Genomic DNA, 22,340 nt, shown 5'->3' with positions numbered 1-22,340 from the left:
GTTTTCTTCCTGGTCTCTCCACAGTACTATACTTCAGAGAGAGGATGTGGTTTCCTTCCTGGTCTCTCCACAGTACTATACTTCAGAGAGAGGATGTGGTTTCCTTCCTGGTCTCTCCACAGTACTATACTTCAGAGAGAGGATGTGGTTAACTTCCTGGTCTCTCCACAGTACTATACTTCAGAGAGAGGATGTGGTTTCCTTCCTGGTCTCTCCACAGTACTATACTTCAGAGAGGGGATGTGGTTTCCTTCCTGGTCTCTCCACAGTACTATACTTCAGAGAGAGGATGTGGTTTCCTTCCTGGTCTCTCCACAGTACTATACTTCAGAGAGGGGATGTGGTTTCCTTCCTGGTCTCTCCACAGTACTATACTTCAGAGAGAGGATGTGGTTTCCTTCCTGGTCTCTCCACAGTACTATACTTCAGAGAGAGGATGTGGTTTCCTTCCTGGTCTCTCCACAGTACTATACTTCAGAGCGGAAGGAAGGTCTCATTGATAAGCATTTAGAACATAGGGTGTCCCAAGTGGCACCCTATTCCCTATATAGTGCACTACATTTGACCATGGCCCATAGGGCTTTGGACAAAGAGTGTAGGGAATACGATGCCACTTGGAACATACCCGTGGACTGTATAAGATGAGGAAATTCCTCGTCAATCAAGATTTTACTAATAGATTCATCACACTGAAATATAGGTGATTTTTAATCTCAGAATTTGTCTGAAATATCTATTTCACAGACTATGAATTTATCACAGTGCACAATATAGTGAAAGTGTTATGTAACCTTCTATGGAAAACAATGATTCTCAGCACTGCAGGTAGGTAGGTGTTGCTATACCGACACACAGACCAAATCACCAGTCAGGGTCCTTCCTGTTGCCACTGTCAGTCAAGATGACACATGTAACACTTTTGATTCCCTAAAGTTGGTGGCCATCTGTTTGGTAATACTGGTATGAAACACAGTAGCAAAAACACCAATATCCTGTGATAAAAAGGACAGCTGGGCACGGTTGCATAAAATATATTAAGTGTTTGCCTTAAGGAATCATTTCCTGTTAGCTCAGGGAATTGTTTAAGGGTGTCGTATAGAGCCACTGTAAAAATATTTCCTTAAAACGCCGTAAGTCGCCGTCCTGAACTCTGGATACCAGCGATAAAGCTATATGAGCCCAGTCCACAAGAGCATCTCTACAGCACCAGACGGGAACAGCACCTACTGTCCAAGCCCAGAAATACATCTAATATCTCTTGGGTATTATCTAGCAGATAGGCTACTGACAACCAGGCTGACATCTACAGCAAGTCTGCCTGAAGGCCACATGTATTTGTTGATCTGATACATACATTTGTGTACATGATTGGTCGTGATCAATATATTTTCCTTGGCATTTTGAATAACCTTTGATTATCTCACTGATTAGTCATTAATCAATTAATTAATAATCGACTATTAATACATTACTCTGGTGCTGCAGAGAGTACAGCTATTATTAACACATTACTCTGGTGCTGCAGAGAGTACAGCTATTAATAACACATTACTCTGGTGCTGCAGAGAGTACAGCTATAAACACATTACTCTGGTGCTGCTAAAGGTGTAATGGAGCGAAGCGTACAGAGGACAGCCATGAACACAGCAGAGAGCCAAATTAAGAAACATTAACACACATTTCAAACCAGCAACGTCCTTGCAGGGAGGCCCCTTGTACGCTGAGAGAGATAAAAACAGAAAACAGAAAGACAGGAGAGAGGAGGAGAGAGAGTGAGAGACAGGTGAACAACACTGTGAGAGATTCCATCAGTCACTCAGTGTAAGATGAGCATAGCTTACTGGTGTTGCTTTAAAGGCCCCTAGTCTGTCACTCAGACCTCCATCTGAGAATCAATCTACTCAAATGTACAGTTAATTATCCGAATGCATATTTGCAGTTTCCTTCTACTCCAGTCGGTAGTCTGTAGGCTACATAAGGAGCCCACTATAAATATTTTCCATTGTACGACGGCTGGCTGAGTGAGGTTCTGAAAACATACTGCTGAGGGTCACCTTTTCTGAACTCCGGACACGGAGCAAGTCTGCCTAATGCCACATGTACTTCTTGATTTGGTGAATACATGTGTACATGATTGGTCGTGATCAATATTTTCCTGGGCAATAAGAAATAATATTTGATTATCTCACTGATTAGTCATTAATCTGGTGCAGCAGAGAGTACAGCTATAAGAACTTGCTGTCGATGCTAAGCAGCACGGAGCGAAGAGTAGAGAGGACAGACAAAGAAACAGCCTAAAGCCAAACTTAAAAATAGTAGAGAGGGAGAGAAACCATAGAGAGAGAGAAACAGGAGAGAGAAACAGTAGAGAGAGAAACAGTAGAGAAATACAGTAGAGAGATATAGAAACAATAGAGATATATAGAACCAGTAGAGAGATATATAGAAACAGCAGAGATATATAGAAACACACATTTCAAACCAGCAACGTCAGTGCCAAGCGTTGGCCCCTTGTACGCTGGGAGAGAAAGAGAGAGAGAGAGACAGAGAGACAGACAAAGGAGAACACAGTTAACGATAGGAGAACCCAGTTAGAGACAGGAGAACCCAGTTAGAAACAGAGAACACAGGGAGAGACAGAGAACACAGTGAGAGACAGGAGAACACAGTGAGAGACAGGAGTACACAGGGAGAGACAGAGAACCCAGTGAGAGACAGGAGAACACAGGGAGAGACAGGAGAACACAGTGAAAAAAGTAGAGAGAAACAGTAGAGATAAACAGAGAGAAACAGTAGAGAGAGAAATAGAGAGAAACAGTAGAGAGAAACAGTAGAGAGAGAAATAGAAACAGTAGAGAGAAACAGTAGAGAGAAACAGTAGAGAGAAATAGAGAGAGAAACAGTAGAGAGAAATAGAGAGAGAAACAGTAGAGAGAAATAGAGAGAGAAACAGTAGAGAGAAACAGTAGAGAGAAACAGTAGAGAGAGAAATAGAAACAGTAGAGAGAAACAGTAGAGAGAAATAGAGAGAGAAACAGTAGAGAGAAATAGAGAGAGAAACAGTAGAGAGAGAAATAGAAACAGTAGAGAGAAACAGTAGAGTGAAACAGTAGAGAGAAATAGTAGAGAGAAATAGAGAGAGAAACAGTAGAGAGAAATAGAGAGAGAAACAGTAGAGAGAGAAATAGAGAGAAACAGTAGAGAGAAACAGTAGAGAGAAATAGAGAGAGAAACAGTAGAGAGAAACAGAGAGAGAAACAGTAGAGAGAAATAGAGAGAGAAACAGTAGAGAGAAACAGAGAGAGAAACAGTAGAGAGAAATAGAGAGAGAAACAGTAGAGAGAGAAATAGAAACAGTAGAGCGAGAAATAGAGAGAAACAGTAGTGAGAAACAGTAGAGAGAGAAATAGAGAGAAACAGTAGAGGGCAACAGTAGAGATAAATAGTAGAGAGAGAAACAGTAGTGAGAAACAGTAGAGAGAAACAGTAGAGAGAGAAACAGTAGAGAGAAAAGACCAGCACAAAAACATCCTGCCATGGAGAATAAAAGCACCTCCTCCCAGCTGCCCACTGCACTGAGGCCAGGCAAAACGGTCACCACGATAAATCCATGATAATCAAAGATTTCAATAAGCATTTCTCTACGGCTGGCCATGCTTTCCTCCTAGCTACACCAACCCCGGCCAACAGCTCCGCACCCCTCGCAGCTACTTGCCCAAGCCTCCCCAGCTTCTCCTTCACCCAAATCCAGATTGCAGATGTCCTGAAAGAGCTGCAAAACCTTGACCCGTACAAATCAGCTGGGCTAGACAATCTGCACCCTCTCTTTCTAAAATTATCCGTCGCCATTGTTGCAACCCCTATTACCAGTCTGTTCAACCTCTCTTTCGTATCGTCCGAGATCCCTAAAGATTGGAAAGCTGCCACGGTCATCCCCCTCTTCAAAGGGGGTAACACTCCAGACCCAAACTATTACAGACCTATATCCATCCTGCCCTGCCTCTCTAAAGTCTTTGAAAGCCAAGTTAATAAACAGATCACTGACCGTTTAGAATCTCATCGTACCTTCTCCGCTATGCAATCTGGTTTCCGAGCTGGTCATGGATGCACCTCAGCCACGCTCAAGGTCCTAAACAATCGATAAGAGCCAATACTGTGCAGCTGTATTCATAGACCTGGCCAAGGCTTTCGACTCTGTCAATCACCACATTCTTATCGGCAGACTCAACAGCCTTGGTTTCTCAAATGACTGCCTCGCCTGGTTCACCAACTACTTCGCAGACAGAGTTCAGTGTGTCAAATCGGAGGGCCTGTTGTCTGGACCTCTGGCAGTCTCTATGGGGGTACCACAGGGTTCAATTCTCAGGCCGACTTTTTTCTCTGTATATATCAACGATGTCGCTCTTGCTGCAGGTGATTCCCTGATCCAACTCTACGCAGACGACACCATTCTGTATACATCTGGCCCTTCTTTGGACACTGTGGTACCTAACCTCCAAACGAGCTTCAACGCCATACAACACTCCTTCCACGGCCTCCAACTGCTCTTAAACGCTAGCAAAACAAAATGCATGCTTTTCAACCGTTCGCTGCCCGCACCCGCCCACCCGACTAGCGTCACTACTCTGGACGGTTCTGACTTAGAACATGTGGACAACTACAAATACCTAGGTGTCTGGCTAGACTGTAAACTCTCCTTTCAGACTCATATTAAACATCTCCAATCCAAAATTAAATCTAGAATCAGCTTTCTATTTCGCAACAAAGCCTCCCTCACTCACGCCGCCAAACTTACCCTAGTAAAACTGACTATCCTACCGATCCTCGACTTCGGCGGTGTCATCTACAAAATAGCTTCCAATACTCTACTCAGCAAACTGGATGTAGTCTATCACAGTTTTGTTACCAAAGCCCCTTATACCACCCACCACTGCGACCTGTATGCTCTAGTCGGCTGGCCCTCGTCGCCAGACCCACTGGCTCCAGGTCATCTATAAGTCTATGCAAGGTAAAGCTCCGCCTTATCTCAGCTCACTGGTCACCATAGCAGCACCCAACCATAGCACGCGCTCCAGCAGGTATATCTCACTGGTCATCCCCAAAGCCAACACCTCCTTTGGCCGCCTTTCCTTCCAGTTCTCTGCTGCCAGTGACTGGAATGAATTGCAAAAATCGCTGGAGCTGGAAACGTATATCTCCCTCACTAACTTTAGACATCACCTATCTGAGCAGCTAACCAATCACTGCAGCTGTACATAGTCCATCTGTAAAATAGCCCACCCAATCTACCTACCTCATCCCCATATTGTTTTTATTTACTTTGCTGCTCTTTTGCACACCAGCATCACTACTTACACACCATCATCTGCTCATCATCATCTGCTCATCTATCACTCCAGTGTTAATCTGCTAAATTGTAATTACTTTGCTACTATGGCCTATTTATTGCCTTACCTCCTCATGCCATTTGCACACACTGTATATAGACTTTCTTTTTTCTATTGTGTTATTGACTGTACGCTTGTTTATTCCATGTGTATGTCTGTGTTGTTGTTTCTGTTGCACTGCTTTGCTTTATGTTGGCCAGCTCGCAGTTGTAAATGAGTACTTGTTCTCAACTAGCCTACCTGGTGAAATAAAGGTGAAATAAAATGTTTTACAAATAAAGAGATATAGAAGCAGTAGAGAGAGAAGCAGTAGAGAGAAGCAGTAGAGAGAAAAACAGTAGAGATATATAGAAACAATAGAGATATATAGAACCAGTAGAGAAATATAGAAACACACATTTCAAACCAGCAACGTCAGTGCCAAGCGCTGGCCCCTTGTACGCTGGGAGAGAAAGAGAGAGAGAGAGACAGAGAGACAGACAAAGGAGAACACAGTTAACGATAGGAGAACACAGTTAGAGACAGAGAACACAGGGAGAGACAGAGAACACAGGGAGAGACAGGAGAACACAGTGAGAGACAGGAGAACACAGTGAGAGACAGGAGTACACAGGGAGAGACAGAGAACCCAGTGAGAGACAGGAGAACACAGGGAGAGACAGGAGAACACAGTGAGAGACAGGAGAACACAGTGAGAGACAGGAGAACACAGTGAGAGACAGGAGAACACAGTGAAAACAGTAGAGAGAAACAGTAGAGAAACAGTTGAGAAACAGTGAGAGAAGACAGTGAGAGACAGGAGAACACAGTGAGAGACAGGAGAACACAGTGAGAGACAGGAAAACACTGTGAGAGACTAAATCATTCATTCAGTGTTAGCTGAACAGCTGCTGCTAACATACCGGTGCTGCTAACATACTGGTGGTGCTAACATACTGGTGGTGCTAACATACCAGTGCTGCTAACATACTGGTGGTGCTAACATACTGATGCTGCTAACATACTGGCGCTGCTAACATACTGGCGCTGCTAACATACTGGCGCTGCTAACATACTGGTGGTGCTAACATACTGGTGCTGCTAACATACTAGTGCTGCTAACCACGGTTGTAGAACCACACAGGTACGGTTTTCAATGGCAGATTAGGTTGCTGTATATCAAATCAAATGTTATTTCTCACATGCTTTGTACCAGGTAATAACATGGCTATATACAGGAAGTACCAGGTAATAACATGGCTATATACACAGAGTACCAGGTTATAACATGGCTATATACATGGGGTACCAGGTAATAACATGGCTATATACACAGAGTAACCAGGTAATAACATGGCTATATACAGGAAGTACCAGGTAATAACATGGCTATATACACAGAGTACCAGGTAACAACATGGCTATATACACAGAATACCAGGTAATAACATGGCTATATACACAGAGTACCAGGTAATAACATGGCTATATACAGGAAGTACCAGGTAATAACTTGGCTATATACACAGAGTACCAGGTAATAACATGGCTATGTACACAGAGTACCAGTACCTAGTCAATGTGCAGGGGTACGAGGTAATAACATGGTTATATACACAGAGTACCAGTACTGAGTCGATGCGCAGGGGTACAAGGTAATAACTTGGCTATATACAGGAAGTACCAGGTAATAACATGGCTATATACAGGAAGTACCAGGTAATATCTTGGCTATATACACAGAGTACCAGGTAATAACTTGGCTATATACACAGAGTACCAGGTAATAACTTGGCTATACACAGAGTACCAGGTAATAACATGGCTATATACAGGAAGTACCAGGTAATAACATGGCTATATACAGGAAGTACCAGGTAATAACATGGCTATATACACAGAGTACCAGTACCTAGTCAATGTGCAGGGGTACGAGGTAATAACATGGTTATATACACAGAGTACCAGTACTGAGTCGATGCGCAGGGGTACAAGGTAATAACTTGGCTATATACAGGAAGTACCAGGTAATAACATGGCTATATACAGGAAGTACCAGGTAATAACATGGCTATATACACAGAGTACCAGGTAATAACTTGGCTATACACAGAGTACCAGGTAATAACATGGCTATATACACAGAGTACCAGGTAATAACATGGCTATATACAGGAAGTACCAGGTAATAACATGGCTATATACAGGAAGTACCAGGTAATAACATGGCTATATACACAGAGTACCAGTACTGAGTCAATGTGCAGGGGTACCAGGTAATTGAGGTAGATATGTACATATAACTAGGAATAAAATAACATATAAGTAGTTAGTCCATATCAATCAGACTTGTTTTATTACTAAGTACCGTCTTGGTTTCAATCCTTCTCTGAGTTGAATTCATGTGCTTGGTTGTTTTGCATCCTAATTTGCCATTGAAACTCATTAGTCACAAGAGGGGTAAGTAAGGAGAGTAAGTTAGACTGATCCACACAATCTTCTGTTAACACACAGACTGAAGGAGGTTTGTGAGAGAGTGTGAAGTGATTAGAGAGGACAAAAAGGAGACCGGAGACTGTGAGTGCCAAGGAAGTGGGCAGGAGAGAGAGAAACATTGGGGGGGGGGGGGAACAGTGAGTGAATAGCTAGTGATTTCCATTGTGATTGTTCACTTCTGACTGAGATGTGGTTTCCACCCTAAATAGCAACACCATCTCTAGCTCTACAGAGATGCTAAATTCCAGTAACTTTCTCCAAATTCCCAGGTTTTCCAGGAATCCTGGTTGGAGGAATCTGGATTTCCCGCTCACTCCCTTCCCGATTCCAGAATCTTTCTGGAAAACCTGGGAAGTTACCAGAATGTTGCAACCGTAGCTACTCCGATCATGATTACAGTATAACATTTAAATTGCGGTGTAAGGCCAGGACAGCCCATTGGACGAGCCCTTACTCTCAAGGATGTCTCCCAAGCCCTGTGATAGGAGCAGGTCCCTCAGACGGCCCACCTCCTCCTTCAGCTCACGAACCAATCGATTGTTCGGGTCCTCGTTGATCACAGCGTTACAGCGAATCTGTTTGGCTCGGTCTGCGTACCTGTTGAGGGGAAAGGATCATTGGCATGATGAGACCTGGTCTCTAACACACACACACACACACACACACACACACACACACACACACACACACACACACACACTGTGTAAAACACTGTAATTATTACAGTAACAACAATGTTGTTAAATATTGTTGTTACTGTAATAATTAAATAAACAAGACAATGAGGAAATGCAATAATGAGCTAGCTCTCTCTACAAGGTCTTGTCCTTCAATTCATCATTGATCAGCTGCTGTGTGTTAGGATGGAGAGAGAGAGAGAGAGAGAGAGAGAGAGAGAGAGAGGAGGGACAAATAAAGCGAGGGAAAGACAGAGAGAGAGAGAGAGAGAGAGAGAGAGAGAGAGAGAGAGAGAGAGAGGAGGGACAAATAGAGCGAGAGAAAGACAGAGAGAGAGAGAGAGAGAGAGAGAGAGAGAGAGAGAGAGAGAGAGAGAGGAGGGACAAATAGAGCGAGAGAGAGAGAGAGAGAGAGAGAGAGAGAGAGAGAGAGAGAAAGAGAGAGGAGGGACAAATAGAGCGAGAGAAAGACAGAGAGAGAGAGAGAGAGAGAGAGAGAGAGAGAGAGAGAAAGAAAGAGAGAAAGAAAGAAAGAAAGAGAGAGGAGGGACAAATAGAGAGAGAGAGCAAGAGAGAGAGAAAGGGAGAGAGAGAGAGAGAGAGAGAGAGAGGAGGGACAAATAGAGTGAGAGAAAGACAGAGAGATTGAGAGAGAGAGAGAGAGAGAGAGAGAGAGAGAGAGAGATGAGGGACAAATAGAGAGAGAGAGAGAGAGCGAGAGAGAGAGAGAACGCTCTCATCCTCCTGTTCCTTTACCTGAGTGTGCTGAGAGTCTCGTCATAGTTGATGTCAGCTGGACTGAGAGCAGCGACCATGGCAGTACGAGAGTTTCCCCCTGAACAAGAAAGGAGTTCAGATGAATTAGGATCTGCCAGATGAATTAGGATCTGTTAGATAAATTAGGATCTGTTAGATAAATTAGGATCTGTTAGATAAATTAGGATCTGTTAGATAAATTAGGATCTGTTAGATAAATTAGGATCTGTTACACACTGTGCATACACTAGAACTAATAGGAGGTTATAATAGCTGTCTTTACCTACCTAAATTCTCTCTCACAAACCAGATTATTGGTTCCTACCTAAATTCTCTCTCACAAACCAGATTATTGGTTCCTACCTAAATTCTCTCTCACAAACCAAATGATTGGTTCCTACCTAAATTCTCTCTCACAAACCAGATTATTGGTTCCTACCTAAATTCTCTCTCACAAACCAGATTATTGGTTCCTACCTAAATTCTCTCTCACAAACCAAATGATTGGTTCCTACCTAAATTCTCTCTCACAAACCAGATTATCGGTTCCTCCCTAAGTTCTCTCTCAATAGCCAGGTCAACACAGAGTCTCTGTAAATTTAAAGATGCCTATCTAAATTCTCTCTCAGTAGCCAGGTCAACACAGAGTCTCTGTAAAGTTAAAGGTGCCTACCTAAATTCTCTCTCAGTAGCCAGGTCAACACAGAGTCTCTGTAAAGTTAAAGATGCCTACCTAAATTCTCTCTCTGTAGCCAGGTCAACACAGAGTCTCTGTAAAGTTAAAGATGCCTACCTAAATTCTCCCTCAGTAGCCAGGTCAACACAGAGTCTCTGTAAAGTTAAAGATGCCTACCTAAATTCTCTCTCAGTAGCCAGGTCAACACAGAGTCTCTGTAAAGTTAAAGGTGCCTACCTAAATTCTCTCTCAGTAGCCAGGTCAACACAGAGTCTCTGTAAAGTTAAAGATGCCTACCTAAATTCTCTCTCAGTAGCCAGGTCAACACAGAGTCTCTGTAAAGTTAAAGGTGCCTACCTAAATTCTCTCTCAGTAGCCAGGTCAACACAGAGTCTCTGTAAAGTTAAAGATGCCTACCTAAATTCTCTCTCAGTAGCCAGGTCAACACAGAGTCTCTGTAAAGTTAAAGATGCCTACCTAAATTCTCTCTCAGTAGCCAGGTCAACACAGAGTCTCTGTAAAGTTAAAGATGCCTACCTAAATTCTCTCTCAGTAGCCAGGTCAACACAGAGTCTCTGTAAAGTTAAAGATGTCTACCTAAATTCTCTCTCAGTAGCCAGGTCAACACAGAGTCTCTGTAAAGTTAAAGATGCCTACCTAAATTCTCTCTCAGTAGCCAGGTCAACACAGAGTCTCTGTAAGGGATGTGACTCTCCACTTTCTTTTTCTTCTTGTTCTTATTTTGTGCAGAATCCTACAAAAGCGAATAATAAAAGAGAAACTTTAATTTCCACCTTATATTGTCAACAAAATTATGAATGATGCATGTTTAATATATTACATAAAACTGATCCGTACCACTTCTGCCAAAGCAGAGATTACTTTCCCCAGAGTGGTCAGTGATTTGTTGATGTTCGCTCCTTCCTGTAGCAGTCAAGGAGTAATATGGTCAACATGGTCGACTTGGTCAATATGGTCAACATGGTCAATATGACTAACATGGTCAACATGGTCAATGTGGTCAACATGGTCAACATGGTCAATATGACTAACGTGGTCAACATGGTCAACATGGTCAACATGGTCAATATGACTAACGTGGTCAACATGGTCAACATGGTCAATATGACTAACATGGTCAACATGGTCAATGTGGTCAACATGGTCAACATGGTCAATATGACTAACGTGGTCAACATGGTCAACATGGTCAACATGGTCAATATGACTAACGTGGTCAATGTGGTCAACATGTTCAACATGGTCAATATGACTAACATGGTCAACATGGTCAATATGACTAACGTGGTCAATATGGTCAACATGTTCAACATGGTCAATATGACTAACATGGTCAACATGGTCAATATGACTAACATGGTCAACATGGTCAACATGGTCAACATGGTCAATATGACTAACATGGTCAACATGGTCAATATGACTAACATGGTCAACATGGTCAATATGACTAACATGGTCAATATGACTAACATGGTCAACATGGTCAACATGGTCAATATGGTCAATATGGTCAACATTTTTTTTTTACCTTTATTTAAACTAGGCAAGTCAGTTAAGAACAAATTCTTATTTTCAATGACGGCCTAGGAACAGTGGGTTAACTGCCTTGTTCAGGGGCAGAACGACAGAGTTTTACTCAGCTCTAACCACTAGGCTCTAACCACTAGGCTACCTGCCACCACATGGTCAACATGGTCAATATGGTCAATATGGTCAACAGCAACTCAATCACTTCACCAATATACACCCTAGGTATAGGGGTCCTCATTGCCAGCAGTATATCCAATTGCAAGATTTGAAATGTATTCATTACACATGACAAATAGACTAAAAACTTGAAAACTATGCAACAGAGAGGCAGAGAAGGAGGAAGAGGAGGGAGAGGAGGGAGAGGAGGGAGAAAGTCTCACCTTGAGCCGGGTCCCTTTTGCTCCTGTGGAGTCGGCCCTCTCGCTGCCGGCCAAATCCACCAGGCTGATTTTGCTGACCTGTGACAGAAACATCAATGGTAGCGCAGGGAAATGCATGAGTTGACTGAAAACGCAGCTAAAGTAATTTATTTTCACACTAATTCATTCCACAGTTGGCACAAGATACCCTCCCTCACAATGCCATAATTACATTACCAAGTGCCCTCAGACTCAGAGGCAAGCGGCAGCCCCACAACTGGATGCAAGAGCTGATAAAAACAGCGATGAATAGCTTTTTTTCAACAGGCTTAAAGTCACAGAGTTCACGCAGCTAAGAGAGATGGGATGAATCTCAAATATATTTTTCTCAAAGTCATCCCATCCTCTCTCTTGGCATCCCTCTGATATTTTGAGAAGGGATAAGGAGAGAGCTCTGGTTGCATTTTATTGTACTGTATATGAAGAGAGACGCCTGGGGCTGAGACGGCGCCCCTCCTACCTTCTCTGAGGTGTTATCAGTCTCAGCGTCGAGGCGTTTCTGGGTGAAGATAATGTTGAACACAGCGTGGGAGCGACTGCTGGTCTCGTTCATGTTGGTGGCCGCCACCGTCCTGCAGAGAAGAAGAGAATGTTGGGTAATGTTCACTTGGTACCAAACTGAAGAAAACTGACTGAAACAGGAAGTAACTTTCCTGGACTTGTCCAATAAGAAACACTAATTTGTCCTTTGTGCCCCACTGAACATGACAGAGTATACTGCATGATGAAACGCCACAGAAATCCCCATGAGTTTACCAGTCAGATTTACAATGTTAGAGGTTCCCACCTCTTTCTGTAGATTTTATTTCCAGACAGTGTGTTCAGAACCTACCGTGTAATGTCATTTTTATTTAACCTTTATTTAACCTTTATTTAACCTTTATTTAACTAGGCAAGTCAGTTAAGGACAAATTCTTATTTTACAATGACGGCTTAACCCGGCCAAACCCGGACCCGAACGACGCTGAGGCCAATTGTGCGCTGCCCTACGGGACGAGTACTGTGTGATGTAACACTAGTGAAATCTACTCACGTTGAGACAGAAGAACAATAACAAGTCATTTGAGATCAACGATCCATCTTGATAATAAAGAATACAAACCTCCACAGTGAACAGTATTATTCAGGTACAAAAAATTAATTTCAACAAGATATGCGAAATGACAGATACATTAAAACCAATTTCCTCTAACGCTCTCTAGCAACCAAAAACATCAATTATCATCTTCCTAATGACACGTTGCATTCGATTTGAGGCGTTTTAAGCGGGGCCGTCAGCGACTGGTTCTTCCACTGTTTAGTTGCTATGGTTAGCTTAGAGCTAATGAGACAAGAGACAATGTGGTGATTCGTAAGGGAGCCTAAAGTTCTGCCCAAGAAGACAGTGAGGAGTGTACTGAGAAAGAATACTATTGTAGTGTGGTCATTTCTAGGGAGGTCCCAGCAGCAGTGAGTGGTATCGTGAGGTAGAGAGTTGCAGTGCAATACAACCGTTTCTATTTTTTCCATCCTGCTGCTGTTTTCACATTTGGGATGAAAAACAGAAGGAACAGGAAATAAACCGTTCGATCCTGACACCTCGGTAGAGGTGTGAATGGATGGACAGAGCACAGTGGAGCGGTAGATGGATGGACAGAGCACAGTGGAGCGGTAGATGGATGGACAGAGCACAGTGGAGCGGTAGATGGATGGACAGAGCACAGTGGAGCGGTAGATGGATGGACAGAGCACAGTGGAGCGGTAGATGGAGGGACAGAGCACAGTGGAGGGGTAGATGATTGATGGACAGAGCACAGTGGAGGGGTAGATGGATGGACAGAGCACAGTGGAGCGGTAGATGGATGGACAGAGCACAGTGGAGGGGTAGATGGAGGGACAGAGCACAGTGGAGCGGTAGATGGAGGGACAGAGCACAGTGGAGCGGTAGATGGAGGGACAGAGCACAGTGGAGCGGTAGATGGATGGACAGAGCACAGTGGAGCGGTAGATGGATGGACAGAGCACAGTGGAGCGGTAGATGGATGGACAGAGCACAGTGGAGCGGTAGATGGAGGGACAGAGCACAGTGGAGGGGTAGATGGATGGACAGAGCACAGTGGAGCGGTAGATGGATGGACAGAGCACAGTGGAGCGGTAGATGGAGGGACAGAGCACAGTGGAGGGGTAGATGGATGGACAGAGCACAGTGGAGCGGTAGATGGAGGGACAGAGCACAGTGGAGGGGTAGATGATTGATGGACAGAGCACAGTGGAGCGGTAGATGGAGGGACAGAGCACAGTGGAGCGGTAGATGGATGGACAGAGCACAGTGGAGCGGTAGATGGATGGACAGAGCACAGTGGAGCGGTAGATGGATGGACAGAGCACAGTGGAGCGGTAGATGGATGGACAGAGCACAGTGGAGCGGTAGATGGATGGACAGAGCACAGTGGAGCGGTAGATGGATGGACAGAGCACAGTGGAGGGGTAGATGATGGATGGACAGAGCACAGTGGAGGGGTAGATGGATGGACAGAGCACAGTGGAGCGGTAGATGGAGGGACAGAGCACAGTCGAGCGGTAGATGGATGGACAGAGCACAGTGGAGCGGTAGATGGATGGACAGAGCACAGTGGAGCGGTAGATGGATGGACAGAGCACAGTGGAGCGGTAGATGGATGGACAGAGCACAGTGGAGGGGTAGATGATGGATGGACAGAGCACAGTGGAGCGGTAGATGGATGGACAGAGCACAGTGGAGCGGTAGATGGAGGGACAGAGCACAGTGGAGCGGTAGATGGATGGACAGAGCACAGTGGAGCGGTAGATGGAGGGACAGAGCACAGTGGAGCGGTAGATGGATGGACAGAGCACAGTGGAGCGGTAGATGGAGGGACAGAGCACAGTGGAGGGGTAGATGATGGATGGACAGAGCACAGTGGAGCGGTAGATGGATGGACAGAGCACAGTGGAGCGGTAGATGGAGGGACAGAGCACAGTGGAGGGGTAGATGGATAGACAGAGCACAGTGGAGGGGTAGACACCTGAAACCCCACCTCTTTAAGGCATACCTAGGATAGGATATAGTAATCCTTCTACCCCCCCCCAAAAAAAGATATAGATGTACTATTGTAAAGTGGTTGTTCCACTGGATATCATAAGGTGAATGCACCAATTTGTAAGTCGCTCTGGATAAGAGCGTCTGCTAAATGACGTAAATGTAAATGTAAATGGAGGGACAGAGCACAGTGCTGTCTGACTGATGTATCTCCACTGAGGCGTGTACTGCTACAGATCTGGATGGTACACGTCAGTAAGTCAACGGCGATTTCAACGTTACTGAACTGCCTGATATAGAGAAAACAGTTGATTTGTTAATTGATTCATGAATCATTGAGTCATTTATCATTGACAGAGCAATGGGATTTGGTTCCAATGTGTTTGCAGCATGGACAAGTCTGGAACTTCAATCATTCATTGTTGCTTTGTTTGTCTGATGTTTGTCCTGTCTATCTGCTGGAGTATCCTAGTTTTCCAGTCTACCCGTTTCCGCTCTACTCCACCATGTCTTTAACGTGTTAGTTAATGAACTCAATGTAAATTCAATCTATTCTGGTCTGTTAGATCAAGTCTTCCCATGCAGTAAATTCCCTCATCGACACAACATTTTCTAATTAATGAATCTATTCATTCACGGCCAACATGGTACAGCATGGAAACTTCACCTCACCAAGGCTGCATCCCAAACGGAACCTTAGCCCCTATGGACCCTGGTCAAAAAGTAGTGCACTACATAGGGAATAGAGAGATATTTGGGACTCACACCTAAAACATTCTCAAACAGAGCCTATGTTCTACTTATAATGTAGGCTCAATATATTGCCTGAGGCTAAATGGTATTGCAAGTGTGGATATTGGAACAAAGCCACAATCTTTAGAATAAAACCCCTTTTGAATTAGATGAGAAAACCAAACACCCCAAAGAAAATAAACCCTAGCCATCATATATCATCCATCCTTAATCCATCCGTTCACCCACCCAATCATTCAGTGATTCATTCATTCATCCATCCATCTATCCATCCATCCATCCAACACCAAGATAAATTCATAGTAACGTGTTCAAATCAAAATGTCACACGCGCCGAATACAACAATACAACCTTACCTATGAAATGCTTACTTACAAGCCCTTAACCAGCAATGCAGTTTCAAGAAAAAAACTTTTTTTTTAAAGTAAGAGATAAGAAAAACAAGAAATTAAAAAGCAGCAGTAAATAACAGTAGCGGGTCTATATACAGGGGGTACCGGTACAGAGTCAATGTGGAGGCTATATACAGGGGGTACTGGTACAGAGTCAATGTGGAGGCTATATACAGGGGTTACTGGTACAGAGTCAATGTGGAGGCTATATACAGGGGGTACTGGTACAGAGTCAATGTGGAGGCTATATACAGGGGGTACCGGTACAGAGTCAATGTGGAGGCTATATACAGGGTGTACCGGTACAGAGTCAATGTGGAGGCTATATACAGGGGGTACTGGTACAGAGTCAATGTGGAGGCTATATACAGGGGGTACCGGTACAGAGTCAATGTGGAGGCTATATACAGGGTGTACTAGTACAGAGTCAATGTGGAGGCTATATACAGGGGGTACCGGTACAGAGTCAATGTGGAGGCTATATACAGGGTGTACTAGTACAGAGTCAATGTGGAGACTATACACGGGCGGTACCGGTACAGAGTCAATGTGGAGACTATATACAGGGGGTACCGGTACAGAGTCAATGTGTCAATGTGCGGGGACACCGGTGTCGAGGTTGGGTTATTAAAGTGGCTATGCATAGACAAGAACAGAGAGTAGCAGCAGCGTATGGGGGGGTGCAAATAGTCTGGGTAGCCATTTGAATAGCTGTTCAGGAGTCTTATGGCTTGGGGGTTGAAGCTGTTCAGAAGCATCTTGGACCTAGACTTGGCGCTCCGGTACCGGTTGCCGTGCAGTCTATGACTAGGGTGGCTGGAGTCTTTGACAATTTTTAGGGCCTTCCTCTGACACCGCCTGGTATAGAGGTCCTGGATGGCAGGGATCTTGGCCCCAGTGATGTACTGGGCCATACACACTACCCTCTGTAGTGACTTGTGGTCGCAGGCCGAGCAGTTGCTATACCAGGCAGTGATGCAACCAGTCACTATGCTCTCGATGGTGCAGCTGTAAAACCTTTTGAGGATCTGAGGACCAATGCCAAATCTTTTCAGTCTCCTGAGGGGGAATATGTTTTGTCGTGCCCGCTTCACGACTGTCTGGGTGTGCTTGGACCATTTTAGTTTGTTGGTGATGCGGACACCATCGAACTTGGAGCTCTCAACCTGCTCTACTACACCTCCGTAGATGAGAATGGGGGCGTACTCAGTCCTCTTTTCCCTGTAGTCACAATCATCTCCTTCGTCTTGATCACGTTGAGGGAGAGTTTGTTGTCCTTGCACCACACGGTCAGGTCTCTTACCTCCTCCCTATAGGCTGTCTCATCGTTGTCGTGGTCATGCCTACCACCATTGTGCCATCAGCAAACTTAATGATGGTGTTGGAGTTGCGCCTGGCCTTGCAGTCATGAGTGAAAAGGGAGTACAGGAGGGGACTGAGCACCTCCTGGGGGCGACCCGTCAGGAAGTCTAGGACCCAGTTGCAGAGGGAAGTGTTTAGTCCCAGGGTCCTTAGCTTAGTAATGAGCTTTGAGGGTACTATGGTGTTGAACGCTGAGCTGTAATCAATGAATAGTATTCTCACAAAGGTGTTCCTTTTGTCCAGGTGGGAAAGGGCAGTGTTGAGTGCAATAAAGATTCCATCATCTGTGGATCTGTTGGGGCGGTATGCAAATTGGAGTGGGTCTAGGGTTTCTGGGAAAATGGTGTTGATGTGAGCCATGAGCAGCCTTTCAAAGCATTTCATGGCTACAGACATGAGTGCTACGGGTTAGTCGTCATTTAGGCAGCTTACCTTAGTGTTCTTGGGCACAGGGACTATGGTGGTCTGCTTTAAACATGTTGGTATTACAGACTCAGAAAGGGAGAGGTTGAAAATGTCAGTGAAGACACTTGCCAGTTGGTCAGTGCATGCTCGGAGTACACGTCCTGGTAATCCGTCTGGCCCAGCGGCCTTGTGAATGTTGACCTGTTTAAAGGTCTTACTCACATCGGCTGTGGAGAGCGTGATCACACAGTCATCCAGCTGATGCTCTCATGCATGTTTCAGTGTTACTTGCCTCGAAGCGAGGATAGAAGTTATTTAGCTCACTGGGCAGCTCTCCGCTGTGCTTCCCTTTGTAGTCTGTAATAGCAAGACCTGCCACATCCGACGAGTGACGGAACCGGTGTAGTACGATTTGATCTTAGTCCTGTATTGACACTTTGCCTGTTTGATGGTTCGTCGGAGGGCATAGCGGGATTTCTTATAAGCTTCCGGGTTAGAGTCCCGCTCCTTGAAAGCGGCAGCTTTAACCTTTAGCTCAGTGCGAATGTTGCCTGTAATCTATGGCTTCTGGTTGGGGTACGTACGTAGGTCACTGTGGGGTAGACGTTGTCGATGCACTGTGGTGGTATGTAGACAGCTACGAAAAGTACAGTTGAAAACTCTCTAGGTAGATAGTGTGGTCTACAACTCACCATGAGATACTCTACCTCAGCCGAGCAACACCTTGAGACTTTCTTAGATATCATGCACCAGCTGTGTCGCTGTTCTGTCTTGTCAATACAGTGTATAACCCGCCAGCTGTATGTTCTTGATGTCGTCGTTCAGCCACGACTCGGTGAAACATAAGATATTACAGTTTTTAATGTCCCGTTGGTAGGATATACGTGCTTTCAGTTAGTCCCATTTATTTTCCAGCGATTGAACATTAGCTAGCAGAACGGAGAGCAAGGGCAGATTAGCCACTCGTCGCCTGATCCTCACAAGGCACCCTGATCTTTTGCCTCGAAATCTCAGTTTCCTAGGCCAGCGAATCACGGGGATCGGGGCCTGGTCGGGTGTCTGCAGTATATCCATCGCGCCCAACTCATTGAAGAAGAACTCCTCGTCCAATTTGAGGTGAGTAATCCCAGTTCTGATGTCCAGAAGCTCTTTTCGGTCATAAGAGACGGTAGCAGAAACATTATGTACAAAGAAAGTTACGAACAATACGAAAAAAACCTACAAAATAGCATGATTGGTTGAGAGTCGATAAGACGACAGCTCTACCCCTGGCGCCATGGCAATGTTGCATGGCAATTAAGTTTTCTGATTCTGATTCATCAACCCACCCACCCATCCACGAATCCACCCATCCACCTATCCATACATACACTGTACATCTACCTATCTAACCATCAATCCATCCATCCATCAATCCATCCATCCATCCATCCACTCACCTAGCCTTGTTTCCAGAGTCCATGAGGTCCTGGATGTCGTTGTAGGAGGTGACAGCCAGTTTAGAGAGGTCCTCTACGTACGGCCCCATCAGGGGGTGTTCCCTCACACGCAGGTTCCCCTTGTTCTTCGGGTTCAGGAGGTCACGCACACGCTCACAGTAGATCTCCATGTAGCTCACCTGAGGATGGAGGGAGGGAGGGGGAGGGGCTTAAAGGGTTAGAACACGGGAGAGGTCACAAAGAGTCACATCTCCCGCAGGTTCTTTCTCGTTTCATCTTTCCTAAATTCCTAATGTCCTCATGTTCTTGGAGGGACTATGGAGCCACGGCTCCAATGTGTTTTGAGAAGGAGGCAAGGAGACTGCATGCTGAGAATTGAGGAAAGACGGAAAATAATTAAGAAAAAAGCCATAGTGAGAGGAAGCGGACCCTTACAGGAAGACAGGATGTGACATGACGGGCAGTGGGGACCAATGAGAGGCCCCTGTTTGTTAACTGTAACGTACCTCCACAGAGTAGGACTTGGTGTTGTCATTATTACAGTCGTTGAACTTGGTGAAGAGGTCTTCACACATCTAGGGGGAGCAAGAGAACAAAAGGTTTGGAGTGAACATTTATTATTAACTGATATATGGTTTGTCTGTCCCGGGACAGATACGAACACATTGACACATTGAATAATCACCATCTAATGTGTTGCACCACAATAGAGCTTTCATTCATTTCCAACACCTGTCCTTTGTGCTTAGGCATGGAGAGCTAGGTAAATGATTTGCTAACCAGCAATTCCGGATGGAGAATTCAGGGGATTCTGGGAATGTTCCATCCAGGAAAACCAGGGATTTTTCAAAAAAGTTACTGGAATTTTGTAACCCTGGTGTAGATGTAACAGTATATGCTGTATACCAGAGGGATGATGCCTTCCTGGTCCTTCAAGTCCGGCTTCCCCATCATGGTGTAGGACTTCCCAGATCCGGTCTGACCATAGGCAAAGATACAGACGTTGTATCCCTCGAAGGCATGGAGCAACATCTCCTCACCAATGTCCTTGTACACCTGCTGCTGGCCAGCAAAGTTGATGTCCTCGGGCTGTGGAGAGAGAATGTGTAGGGTTAGATGAACATCCATCAACATGATTAACCAAGACACCACTACAAATTGGATTCATTGTTTTTGTTGTTTTCTAAGTTAAGTGATGTGGGTAATAAACTGTTTCTTCTCCCTTCATGTGACCTGACCTGACCTTCGACCCCCCGTTCTTCACTAATCCACAGCTATTCAACCTTATCAGTGACCTCAACCATGTGATGGCCTTTTCCCTTACTTAGTAACTCTCCAAGCCCATTGGCTCATATCCACCCTTAATTGACCCCACCATATGTTTAACCTTTATTTAACTAGGCAAGTCGTGTTAAGAACAAATTCTTATTTACAATGACGACTTACACATAACCATTAACTTCTGGTGTAGCAAATACTTAAAATTACAAATCCAATTTATAAAAAAGACAAGTGGCGTCTTTTTCTATTAAAATACACAATCATATCAAATATATGCATGTCGAATGTAATCAAAGTCCTTTAGTAAAGGATTACTGTGTAGTATGACATCAGCAGTGGCGATGTAAATCTGCAGTAGTCAGTCAGAAGTACAGGTACTTACCGAGGTATGTGACCAGTAAGAGTAATCAAAGTTGAAGCTCTTATTCTCTTTGGGCTGCTTGGGGTTGAGGATGGCTGAAAGACATGACAGACAGATTAGTGAGAGAGAGAGAGAGAGAGAGATGAGGGGGGTCACGGAGGAAGGTGACTAGGGTGAGAGGACCGCCCTACTTGCCCTGCCGTGTGAAACTAGATCTGCTTGTTGGGTCAGTGATCGTCAGCGTGAATATCTCCGGTCTATAGTAGTGCACCACATAGAGAATAGGGAATAGGGAATAGGGAATGCCATTTGGGACACAGTTAATGTGTGACGTGTCTAAGGCCAGAGGGAGGGAGGGAGGGAGGGAGGGAGGGAGGGAGGGAGGGAGGGAGGGAGGGAGGGAGGGAGGGAGGGAGGGAGGGAGGGAGGGAGAACGGCTGAGTCACTGCTTCCATGCGCACTTTACAGACAGACTGTTCCCTTCTGGACAATTACAGAGTACAGACAAGACAGACAGCCAGAGGGTTTCGCTTCTTTAATCTTGTGGTGCTCCGGGCTAATTAATGGATACCGTCAGAACAGGCCTGCGTATACAACTGGACAGCGACTGGTTCATGTAACCTGTGGACGTGACCAATAAACGTTGATTTAATTTGCTACAATACATTGCTTTTATTAAGTGCTAGTGTGGTAATTGGAAACAAGCCAGATGTTAATGGGTGGGGTTTACTGTAAAGCAAATGACCTTAGAATCAAATTTATGATGGCGTCGTACTGGATGGCCACCGTTTCGCAAGCTCTGACTCAACTTTGCTATTTTGTGATGCTTTGTTGTTTATTTTAACTTCATTTTCTCTAAATGTATCCGCTATCATTTCTTACAACCGACAATAACTTTTGAAGATCAGATCAGCAGTTACCTACCTCAAAACTTCCACTTCGACTCATCTACCCTGGGCTCTTTCCGTAATTCCAGCCACATTTTTGGAAACGCCAACGTTACAGAGGCAAGAGAGGGGGGATCCTGGTGAAATTAAGGCGAAGGGTGAAACAGCCACCTCCTCCCTCCATTCTATTGGCCAGTCACTAGATAATAAGATGGAGGACCTCTGATCGTCCCCTCCATTCTAATGGCTGATGTACCAGTCACTAGATAACAAGATGGAGGACCTCTGATCGTCCCCTCCATTCTAATGGCTGATGTACCAGTCACTAGATAACAAGATGGAGGACCTCTGATCGTCCCCTCCATTCTAATGGCTGATGTACCAGTCACTAGATAACAAGATGGAGGACCTCTGATCGTCCCCTCCATTCTAATGGCTGATGTACCAGTCACTAGATAATAAGATGGAGGACCTCTGA

General features: G+C 44.8%; 1 protein-coding gene across 21 annotated transcripts in view; it reads right to left on the bottom strand.

The window, feature by feature from the left end:
- Positions 1 to 22,340, bottom strand: part of LOC106573836 (kinesin-like protein KIF1A) — a 152,579-nt gene that overhangs the window by 86,767 nt on the left and 43,472 nt on the right. For 13 of the 21 annotated variants that reach the window (XM_045697435.1, XM_045697440.1, XM_045697441.1 and 10 more), the window contains exons 3-15: positions 20,997 to 21,070; positions 20,240 to 20,422; positions 19,840 to 19,908; positions 19,334 to 19,512; positions 12,405 to 12,516; positions 11,906 to 11,983; positions 10,830 to 10,895; positions 10,629 to 10,725; positions 9,296 to 9,374; positions 8,317 to 8,459; positions 5,785 to 5,829; positions 2,474 to 2,518; positions 1,679 to 1,720 (exon numbers count right to left, since the gene is read on the bottom strand). In XM_045697435.1, the coding sequence (XP_045553391.1) occupies positions 1,679 to 1,720; positions 2,474 to 2,518; positions 5,785 to 5,829; positions 8,317 to 8,459; positions 9,296 to 9,374; positions 10,629 to 10,725; positions 10,830 to 10,895; positions 11,906 to 11,983; positions 12,405 to 12,516; positions 19,334 to 19,512; positions 19,840 to 19,908; positions 20,240 to 20,422; positions 20,997 to 21,070 (1,212 nt within the window). Of the gene's footprint in view, positions 1 to 1,678; positions 1,721 to 2,473; positions 2,519 to 5,784; positions 5,830 to 8,316; positions 8,460 to 9,295; positions 9,375 to 9,968; positions 10,023 to 10,628; positions 10,726 to 10,829; positions 10,896 to 11,905; positions 11,984 to 12,404; positions 12,517 to 19,333; positions 19,513 to 19,839; positions 19,909 to 20,239; positions 20,423 to 20,996; positions 21,071 to 22,340 lie in introns of those variants that run through there. The other 8 variants (XM_045697444.1, XM_045697452.1, XM_045697453.1 and 5 more) reach the window with 2 other exon arrangements.

Source organism: Salmo salar, chromosome ssa16, assembly GCF_905237065.1.
Source record: "Salmo salar chromosome ssa16, Ssal_v3.1, whole genome shotgun sequence".
NCBI classification, from domain to species: domain Eukaryota; kingdom Metazoa; phylum Chordata; class Actinopteri; order Salmoniformes; family Salmonidae; genus Salmo; species Salmo salar.
This window is presented reverse-complemented; position numbering and strand designations above follow the sequence as displayed.